Source organism: Gordionus sp. m RMFG-2023, chromosome 3 (assembly GCF_954871325.1).
Source record: "Gordionus sp. m RMFG-2023 chromosome 3, tfGorSpeb1-WG-v2, whole genome shotgun sequence".
NCBI classification, from domain to species: Eukaryota; Metazoa; Nematomorpha; class Gordioida; order Chordodea; family Parachordodidae; genus Gordionus; species Gordionus sp. m RMFG-2023.
Genome location: NC_088777.1, coordinates 2953944 through 2965499, shown reverse-complemented (window position 1 = coordinate 2965499; position 11556 = coordinate 2953944). Strand labels below are relative to the sequence as shown.

Below are 11556 nucleotides of genomic sequence, written 5' to 3'. Positions count from 1 at the left end.
GCAATTACAAATCAGGAACGTGAATAATTTTTTTTAAGATTATTTTTTCCTTTTTTTTATTCAAGGGTTCCGAGAATTTATATGACGGCGTCTGTCTTGTTTTTTTTTATGTAAAAATATAAAACATAGAAAATATGGACAAATATAATTCTTGTTGAGAAAAAAAAATCTAAAAATAAAATGGAAATAAAAAAAATTTTATATTTGATTGAGATTTGCTCTATGAAAATACAAATAAATAAAAATTATAATAAAAGTTTTGGAAAATCTACTCAATAAGAGGCTAAGGATATTTAATCTGGAAAATCTACTCAATAAGAGGCTAAGGATATTTAATCTGGAAAATCTACTCAATAAGAGGCGATAAAGAAGGAAATATTTTCATAATTTTAACATTACTACTTCTAATTGTTCAGCGTATTTTAAAAAAAATAACAACAGGAAACTTAAAAATATTATCATAATTATTCATAAGAAATTGCAAATCAGGAACGTGAATAATTTTTTTTAAGATTATTTTTTACTATTTTTTTATTCAAGGGTTCCGAGAATTTATATGACGGCGTCTGTCTTGTTTTTTTTTATGTAAAAATATAAAACATAGAAAATATGGACAAATATAATTCTTGTTGAGAAAAAAAAATCTAAAAATAAAATGGAAATAAAAAAAATTTATATTTGATTGAAATTTGCTCTATGAAAATACAAATAAATAAAAATTATAATAAAAGTTTAAACTTACAATTATTTAAGTTTTATTTTATATATAATAGGATTTAAGAAAAATTATCATTAATTTTGAAATCTAAATTTTTTTTAAAGAACTTATAAATTTTAATGGCTGAATTTATTTTAAGCAGTCAAAACAATCAATTACTAATTTTTGAATCATTTATATTTCAACGAGAAAAGCTTATTAACGATACAAGTTATTGGCGTTGTGTTAAATTCCACTTGGAGGAGTGCAATGGAAGGGCAAGGACAAAATCTGGAGTTATATTTCATAATCAAATGCATAATCATGTTCCAGACATTGCCGAAATTGAAGCAAGGAAAGAAATAAATCAAATAAAGGAAAAGGCAACTACCTCGCAAACTCTACCCAATAATATAATAGCGGATATAACAACCAATATATCTACAGCAGCTATGGGGAGAATGCCAAGTTGTTCCTTACTCAAAAGAACAATTCAAAGAAAACGACGCCTAGTAGGAAGGGCGCCTACTGTTCCTGTTAATTTAATTGACCTAATAATCCCTATTGAATATCAAATAAATAATAACGGGCAACAATTTTTATTATATGATAGCGGTCACCATGATCATCGATGCCTAATATTTTCAACAGTGAAAAATATACAGTTCCTATCAACGTGCGACAAATGGTACGCAGATGGCACCTTCAAAACATGCCCTCCACTCTTTCAACAAATCTATACCATCCATGGGATGAAATACGACACGATTATTCCTGCCGTTTATATCCTTATGGCGTCGCGTCGCCATCAAGATTATTTAAATATTTTCGAAAAAATTAAAAATTTCGAAATTCATCTTGATCCTAGGTCTATAATGACAGACTTTGAATTGGCAGCCATATCAGCTTTCAACCAATCTTTTCCGTTGGCTGATAACCGTGGATGTTTCTTCCACATGTCTCAATGCATATGGCGTGCCGTTCAAAAAAATTCAATAATTTGTATGTCATATATGACAGAGCCTAATTTTGCTTTACAAATTAAGATGTTATTATCACTGGCATATGTGCCAGTGGATGACATAATCCATGGATTCGAGGTGCTGGTTGGTTCCGAATTCTATCAAGAAAGGCGGGATATTCTCCAACCTTTGATAGAATACTTCGAGGAGACATGGATAGGCAAAATGATAGCAATGGAGAGGAGATCCCCATTGTTTAGTATTTCATTATGGAATTGCTATGATTCCACTCTGTTGCGAGCTCCAAATACCAACAATGCAGTAGAAGGTTGGCACCGGAGTTTTTCTTCCCATATAAGTTCCCATCATCCAACCATTTGGAAATTTATCAAAAGTATGAAATATATATTATATTAAAATATTTTAAAAATCTTATTTAATTTTTAGCTCTCAAAGATGAAGATAGCCTTAATTGCTATAAATTAGAGCAATATTCTTTGGGACTATTGGCCCCACTCTCAAAGAAACAATATCGGGAAAGAGCTCAACGGGTATATAGAATAGTCGAAGATTACTATTCAAGGCCCATGTTAGATTACCTAAGGGCATTGTCTCACAATATTAATTTAAATGTTTAAATTATATTTTTAAATTATATAATTAAATTTATATTTATAATGTATATATGCATTTGTTATGAATAAAAATTATATATTTTGGATTATGGAACTATTTTGAATTAATTTTATTTGATCGAAAAAATTTGAATAAAGAATTTATGCAATAAAATGTTAAGTTATTAAGATTATTACTAACTTAGTAATTATTTATTTTTGTGAATAACTTAATTTTTCTAACTTATCTAATTGCTTTCCAAGTGAAGGTGTAGGACATTGCTTTTTTGGAAATTTTTTTTAAGCTTGATGTTTTCCTTTTCTAAATGTATTTGATATTTCGCATCAAATATATATAATAATAAAATATTCTACATTGTAATTAAAAAAAAACTCAAAGCCTCTTATTGAGTAGATTTTCCAGATTAAATATCCTTAGCCTCTTATTGAGTAGATTTTCCAGATTAAATATCCTTAGCTTCTTATTGAGTAGATTTTCCAAATAAATATCCTTAAATATATTTTTAATAAATTATATTAGATTAAATCTGATTTAATAAGTGCCAAAAAAAAAGAATTAGACGGTAAATGGTCATATTTGAGAAAATTTATTTCTAAAATAATTCATTTTCTATAAAATCATTCTCTGTCTTCAATATAAAATTATTAATCCTTCCCTATAAAATAATTCGCACTAAAACAATTCTCTGTAAAATAATTCTCTGTAAAATAATTCTCTGTAAAATAATTCTCTGTAAAATAATTCTCTGTAAAATAATTCTCTGTAAAACAATTCTCTGCAAAAATATTCTCTATAAAATCATTCTCTATAAAAGAGATTCTCTATAAAATCATTCTCTGTAAATGAGATTCTCTATAAACGACATTCTCTATAATTGTTTTCTCTTTAAAAGTTTCTCTATAAAATAAATTCTCTATAAAATCATTCTCTATAAACGAGATTCTCTACAAAATCATTCTCTGTAAACGAGATTCTCTACAAAATCATTCTCTATAAATGAGATTCTCTATAAACGACATTCTCTATAATTGTTTTCTCTTTAAAAGTTTCTCTATAAAATAAATTCTCTATAAAATCATTCTCTATAAACGATATTCTCTATAAAATCATTCTCTATAAAAGAGATTCTCTATAAAATCATTCTCTGTAAATGAGATTCTCTATAAACGACATTCTCTATAATTGTTTTCTCTTTAAAAGTTTCTCTATAAAATAAATTCTCTATAAAATCATTCTCTATAAACGAGATTCTCTACAAAATCATTCTCTGTAAACGAGATTCTCTACAAAATCATTCTCTATAAATGAGATTCTCTATAAACGACATTCTCTATAATTGTTTTCTCTTTAAAAGTTTCTCTCTAAAATAAATTCTCTATAAAATCATTCTCTATAAACGATATTCTTTATAAACGACATTCTCTACAATTGTTTTCTCTATAAAGGTTTCTCTATATTTGCATTCTCTATAAAAGATTCTCTGTAAAGACGGGATACCATTATTCATAAGCAATTACAAATCAGGAACGTGAATAATTTTTTTTAAGATTATTTTTTCCTTTTTTTTATTCAAGGGTTCCGAGAATTTATATGAAGGCGTCTGTCTTGTTTTTTTTTATGTAAAAATATAAAACATAGAAAATATGGACAAATATAATTCTTGTTGAGAAAAAAAAATCTAAAAATAAAATGGAAATAAAAAAAAATTTATATTTGATTGAGATTTGCTCTATGAAAATACAAATAAATAAAAATTATAATAAAAGTTTTGGAAAATCTACTCAATAAGAGGCTAAGGATATTTAATCTGGAAAATCTACTCAATAAGAGGCTAAGGATATTTAATCTGGAAAATCTACTCAATAAGAGGCGATAAAGAAGGAAATATTTTCATAATTTTAACATTACTACTTCTAATTGTTCAGCGTATTTTAAAAAAAATAACAACAGGAAACTTAAAAATATTATCATAATTATTCATAAGAAATTGCAAATCAGGAACGTGAATAATTTTTTTTAAGATTATTTTTTACTATTTTTTTATTCAAGGGTTCCGAGAATTTATATGACGGCGTCTGTCTTGTTTTTTTTTATGTAAAAATATAAAACATAGAAAATATGGACAAATATAATTCTTGTTGAGAAAAAAAAATCTAAAAATAAAATGGAAATAAAAAAAATTTATATTTGATTGAAATTTGCTCTATGAAAATACAAATAAATAAAAATTATAATAAAAGTTTAAACTTACAATTATTTAAGTTTTATTTTATATATAATAGGATTTAAGAAAAATTATCATTAATTTTGAAATCTAAATTTTTTTTAAAGAACTTATAAATTTTAATGGCTGAATTTATTTTAAGCAGTCAAAACAATCAATTACTAATTTTTGAATCATTTATATTTCAACGAGAAAAGCTTATTAACGATACAAGTTATTGGCGTTGTGTTAAATTCCACTTGGAGGAGTGCAATGGAAGGGCAAGGACAAAATCTGGAGTTATATTTCATAATCAAATGCATAATCATGTTCCAGACATTGCCGAAATTGAAGCAAGGAAAGAAATAAATCAAATAAAGGAAAAGGCAACTACCTCGCAAACTCTACCCAATAATATAATAGCGGATATAACAACCAATATATCTACAGCAGCTATGGGGAGAATGCCAAGTTGTTCCTTACTCAAAAGAACAATTCAAAGAAAACGACGCCTAGTAGGAAGGGCGCCTACTGTTCCTGTTAATTTAATTGACCTAATAATCCCTATTGAATATCAAATAAATAATAACGGGCAACAATTTTTATTATATGATAGCGGTCACCATGATCATCGATGCCTAATATTTTCAACAGTGAAAAATATACAGTTCCTATCAACGTGCGACAAATGGTACGCAGATGGCACCTTCAAAACATGCCCTCCACTCTTTCAACAAATCTATACCATCCATGGGATGAAATACGACACGATTATTCCTGCCGTTTATATCCTTATGGCGTCGCGTCGCCATCAAGATTATTTAAATATTTTCGAAAAAATTAAAAATTTCGAAATTCATCTTGATCCTAGGTCTATAATGACAGACTTTGAATTGGCAGCCATATCAGCTTTCAACCAATCTTTTCCGTTGGCTGATAACCGTGGATGTTTCTTCCACATGTCTCAATGCATATGGCGTGCCGTTCAAAAAAATTCAATAATTTGTATGTCATATATGACAGAGCCTAATTTTGCTTTACAAATTAAGATGTTATTATCACTGGCATATGTGCCAGTGGATGACATAATCCATGGATTCGAGGTGCTGGTTGGTTCCGAATTCTATCAAGAAAGGCGGGATATTCTCCAACCTTTGATAGAATACTTCGAGGAGACATGGATAGGCAAAATGATAGCAATGGAGAGGAGATCCCCATTGTTTAGTATTTCATTATGGAATTGCTATGATTCCACTCTGTTGCGAGCTCCAAATACCAACAATGCAGTAGAAGGTTGGCACCGGAGTTTTTCTTCCCATATAAGTTCCCATCATCCAACCATTTGGAAATTTATCAAAAGTATGAAATATATATTATATTAAAATATTTTAAAAATCTTATTTAATTTTTAGCTCTCAAAGATGAAGATAGCCTTAATTGCTATAAATTAGAGCAATATTCTTTGGGACTATTGGCCCCACTCTCAAAGAAACAATATCGGGAAAGAGCTCAACGGGTATATAGAATAGTCGAAGATTACTATTCAAGGCCCATGTTAGATTACCTAAGGGCATTGTCTCATAATATTAATTTAAATGTTTAAATTATATTTTTAAATTATATAATTAAATTTATATTTATAATGTATATATGCATTTGTTATGAATAAAAATTATATATTTTGGATTATGGAACTATTTTGAATTAATTTTATTTGATCGAAAAAATTTGAATAAAGAATTTATGCAATAAAATGTTAAGTTATTAAGATTATTACTAACTTAGTAATTATTTATTTTTGTGAATAACTTAATTTTTCTAACTTATCTTATTGCTTTCCAAGTGAAGGTGTAGGACATTGCTTTTTTGGAAATTTTAAGCTTGATGTTTTCCTTTTCTAAATGTATTTGATATTTCGCATCAAATATATATAATAATAAAATATTCTACATTGTAATTAAAAAAAAAACTCAAAGCCTCTTATTGAGTAGATTTTCCAGATTAAATATCCTTAGCCTCTTATTGAGTAGATTTTCCAGATTAAATATCCTTAGCTTCTTATTGAGTAGATTTTCCAAATAAATATCCTTAAATATATTTTTAATAAATTATATTAGATTAAATCTTATTTAATAAGTGCCAAAAAAAAAAGAATTAGACGGTAAATGGTCATATTTGAGAAAATTTATTTCTAAAATAATTCATTTTCTATAAAATCATTCTCTGTCTTCAATATAAAATTATTAATCCTTCCCTATAAAATAATTCGCACTAAAACAATTCTCTGTAAAATAATTCTCTGTAAAATAATTCTCTGTAAAATAATTCTCTGTAAAATAATTCTCTGTAAAATAATTCTCTGTAAAACAATTCTCTGCAAAAATATTCTCTATAAAATCATTCTCTATAAAAGAGATTCTCTATAAAATCATTCTCTGTAAATGAGATTCTCTATAAACGACATTCTCTATAATTGTTTTCTCTTTAAAAGTTTCTCTATAAAATAAATTCTCTATAAAATCATTCTCTATAAACGAGATTCTCTACAAAATCATTCTCTGTAAACGAGATTCTCTACAAAATCATTCTCTATAAATGAGATTCTCTATAAACGACATTCTCTATAATTGTTTTCTCTTTAAAAGTTTCTCTATAAAATAAATTCTCTATAAAATCATTCTCTATAAACGATATTCTCTATAAAATCATTCTCTATAAAAGAGATTCTCTATAAAATCATTCTCTGTAAATGAGATTCTCTATAAACGACATTCTCTATAATTGTTTTCTCTTTAAAAGTTTCTCTATAAAATAAATTCTCTATAAAATCATTCTCTATAAACGAGATTCTCTACAAAATCATTCTCTGTAAACGAGATTCTCTACAAAATCATTCTCTATAAATGAGATTCTCTATAAACGACATTCTCTATAATTGTTTTCTCTTTAAAAGTTTCTCTATAAAATAAATTCTCTATAAAATCATTCTCTATAAACGATATTCTTTATAAACGACATTCTCTACAATTGTTTTCTCTATAAAGGTTTCTCTATATTTGCATTCTCTATAAAAGATTCTCTGTAAAGACGGGATACCAAAATAATTCTATTTAAGATTTATTTATTTTATTTATTTATTTTGACAACTTATTATCTTTTAAATAATTATTATTTATGAAATCAAATGGTAGACCATGAAGAGATATAGTTTACTCTTATTTAAGTTAGGAATGATGAATTGCCACAAGAGGGGACATTAAACATCATTAGAAACCATATGTTTTTGCAAGGGATAATATTCGATAACTAAAATTTTGATCTCTAATTATGTTAAACTCTAAATATCATTTGTAATTAAAGGTCATCAAGTATCACATTGTTACTATAATCCTAAAATAATAATGTTAATTATCAGCTGATTTTGAATTTATAGCTATATACAAAAGGCATAAATTTAAATGTTTACAAATATCATTGAACTATATTCCCGAAATGATAATATCACAATTATCAGCTGATTTTGAAATTCATAGCTAAAATACTCAAATGATAATATAAATTATCAACTGATTTTGAATAATTTATAGCTATATACAAGAAACATAAACTTTAATCAAAATATGAAAGTATTAATATGCTATGATATGGCTTTAAAGGATAAATTTTACGTTACCTATCTATATTTAACAAGTACTTTTAAAATGAAATGTACTTAAATTAAAATTAATATTTTAGTTAGATATAAGTTTTTTAATGTGAATTAGTGATCTGCATCGGGCCTAACTTTTTAAAATCCGGCCCGGCCAGTAATAATTTTATAAAGTTTAGCCCTGCCCGAACCCTAAATGTTTTTTAAAAAAATTTGCCGGCCCGGCCCGAATTTATTTAAATATAATAATTAATTTTTATAATTACTCAAAATAAACGATATATGATATGTGGCATCTACTTTCTATAAATAAAATCACATATTTTTATTTTACATAAAAAAATTCCACATAAAATTGATAAAATTTAGATATATATTTTAAAAAATATCTAAGGCCCGACCCGGCCCTACTTTTGCAGATCTCTAATGTAAATAATTAGTAATATTTAAAGATAATAATTTATTTTAATAATCAAAAATAGATAATATTTTCCAGAGTTGTTAAAGGATCTAGATACAATCTAGATATAAATATGTGGTATCTTATCTGTATCTAGATAGATTTTTGATTAAAATATCTGTATCTAGATAGATTTTTGATTAAAATATCTGTATCTAGATAGATTTTTGATTAAAATATCTGTATCTAGATAGATTTTTGATTAAAATATCTGTATCTAGATAGATTTTTGATTAAAATATCTGTATCTAGATAGATTTTTGATTAAAATATCTGTATCTAGATAGATTTTTAATTAAAATATCTGTATCTAGATAGATTTTTGATTAAAATATCTGTATCTAGATAGATTTTTGATTAAAATATCTGTATCTAGATATTATTTTAGACGATGTATCTGTATCTAGATCCATTTAAAAAGTATCCAACTCTGATATTTTCTAATCATGAAATTGAAAAATTTAGTTGAAAGATGAAAATAATTATATTGAGAAAAACTAAAAATTACGTCGAATTTAGTAAGTTTATTCGACAATATTGATTATAAAATTGGTGCCGTGTGACCAGGATACTTTTATTTAAACTAATAAAAATATTATTATAACCTATAAATAAGTTATTAATCATAGTGATATATTTTTTTTATTAATAAATTATCTGATAATTTTTTTTAAAAAAAATTAATGGACGTTTGTCCTACTTATATTGGGAATTTCCTAATTCGATTTACCCAATTTTGACAAATTCTGGAGAATCTAAGTTTTGTAAAATTAGAAATTTTATAGGTATAATATTTAACGCCATCTCATATTATTATTTATTTTATTCTATATAGCAAAATATTTAAAAGTGGAATATAATATTTTTAATTGCTTAATTTTTTTTTTTTAAAATTTTTTTTTTATTATTCATTTATCTTTAAAACATGTAAACAAAATATATAAAAAAAAAGAATATATATATATTAAAAGTGAATGTATATTTTAAAAATATCGGCTCTAAAAAGAGCTTATAGTAAAAATGTTCCTAAAAACAGGTATAATTATGTTTAAAAATTTCTAATTGGAGTTTCTGTTTAAGAAAAATTGATTCGCGTTTTTCGTATGTAATGTTAAAAATTTTACGTGCTAAAATTAAAAAAAAAATGTTGATTGTGAGAAATTGCCATTAGTTGATATGACTATGGGTTGAAAAATAAAGTTATTTAGTTTTGAGTATTTATTAATTTTTTTATTTTTCCCACTAGTAAGAGGGTTTGAATTAATTGATGAGGGAAAGGAAGAGACGCAGGTTACGACCCATATTAAGGATTTCTCTTTGGACCATGGAGTGCAGGTTAAACCGTCAGGTCTGAGATGCAAAAGAGTAAAAAAAATTGATTTTATTTTTCAAGAATATTCATCTTCCCCGCCTTTTTAGGAGGGGATTTTTTTTTTCCTATATTAAAATAATTCGAAAGATAAATTTTGATTAATAAATATTTAAATATGCAATATTTAATTAAAAAAAATTAACATTTAATTAATATAAATAGAAACAAATATAAAATTTATAAAAAAAAGAAAATAAGTAAGAAATATAGGTTACTTCATATTCACATGAAAAATTCAGTGAAGATTAGTTAAGTCATTGTGCAGATAAATGCTTCTTTTTTTAAAAAATAATTAAAATTTATAATAAAAACTGTATAATCGTTTATTTAATCCTTATAAAGATGATTATTGGTTTTTTATATTAGGTTTTATCCAAAAAAAAATAAATCAAAAAGTATTGCGAATATAAGATATATATGATGTGTTTTGAGATAAAATATAAAATGAATTAGTGTGTTGTTATATCACATAACTTTAGCAAATTCCAGTAAAGCTTAGCCAAGATTTTAACCTAAAAAAATAGACTGAAAACTTCTCTAAGTTGAACCTAAACTTAAATATTGGAACTAATTTTTTAGGATATAAACTTTACAGAGCCTTTGGAATTGGTCATGAGTTAGGTGATTTATCAACACTAAAATGAATTTATGAAGTTACAAAGAAAAAATGTAAAAAAAAATGCCATAAGGAATATATAATAAAAATACGGACAAAAAAAAATTATAATAAGAAAAATGGGATTATTTTGATTTTTTAATTTAAAAAAAAAAGTGGGTTCTTAATAAGGGAAAGTGAAAGTTAGTTAGAATCAATGATATATTATAATACCTAGACTGACAATGCGTTCATAATAATGCATTTTAAAAGTGTTCCCTGAATACAAATCAGCTGGACCCGCCATTTTGGTAACCCATATAGTAATTATTCTCATGAACCGATAGCACCATCTCCTATATATCATTTATAAATATAGTAGTTTTTATTTAAAAAAATATTAAATTAGGTTTTATATAGTTCAGTTCAGACATTGTACTTTTAAATAGTGTTGTTAATCGGCTTAGCCGAGTCGGCTCGAACAGAGCTCACCCAAATTTTGGGTCGTTTTTTTCGACTCTAACTCAAAGTTTTGGTCGTTTTTTACGACTTCGACCCAAGTTCAAGCCGAAAAAAACGACTTCGACCCAAAATATGGGTCGTTTTTTTCGACTCCGACCCAAGTCCAAGCCGAAAAAAACGACCTCGACCCAAAATATGGGTCGTTTTTTACGACTCCGACTAAAAATTTGGGTCGTTTTTTTCGACTTCGACCCAAAATATGGGTCGTTTTTTACGACTCCGACTAAAAATTTGGGTCGTTTTTTTCGACTTCGACCCAAAATATGGGTCGTTTTTTACGACTCAAACTTGAAGTTTGGGTCATATTTTTCGACTCAAACTTGAAGTTTGGGTCGTATTTTTCGACTCAAACTTGAAGTTTGGGTCGTATTTTTCGACTCCAACTCAAAGTTTGGGTCGATTTTCTGACTCAGACTCAAACATCGGGTCGTTTTATTCAATCCGACCCAAAATATGGATC

At 26.1% G+C, this 11556-nt stretch overlaps 2 protein-coding genes across 2 annotated transcripts; both read left to right on the top strand.

Moving 5' to 3' along the window:
- The first annotated feature begins 837 nt into the window (after positions 1–837).
- Positions 838–1724, top strand: LOC135926027 (uncharacterized). The gene is made up of 2 exons (XM_065461679.1): positions 838–1655; positions 1718–1724. The coding sequence occupies exons 1-2, from the start codon at positions 838–840 to the stop codon at positions 1722–1724; spliced, it is 825 nt and encodes a 274-aa protein (XP_065317751.1).
- Positions 1719–2313, top strand: LOC135927378 (uncharacterized). The gene is made up of 2 exons (XM_065463346.1): positions 1719–2053; positions 2107–2313. Exons 1-2 carry the CDS (start codon positions 1744–1746, stop codon positions 2295–2297), a joined length of 501 nt encoding a protein of 166 aa, XP_065319418.1. The 5' UTR covers positions 1719–1743; the 3' UTR covers positions 2298–2313.
- The last annotated feature ends 9243 nt before the right edge of the window (positions 2314–11556 follow it).

What these genes read in the sequence shown, in the direction of transcription:
- LOC135926027 (XM_065461679.1), top strand. Translation starts at nt 838, where the DNA reads ATGGCTGAATTTATTTTAAGCAGTCAAAACAATCAATTACTAATTTTT.
- LOC135927378 (XM_065463346.1), top strand. Translation starts at nt 1,744, where the DNA reads ATGTTATTATCACTGGCATATGTGCCAGTGGATGACATAATCCATGGA. An exon ending in CATTTGGAAATTTATCAAAA is followed by an intron (nt 2,054 to 2,106) that starts GTATGAAATATA and finishes TTTAATTTTTAG; the next exon opens with CTCTCAAAGATGAAGATAGC.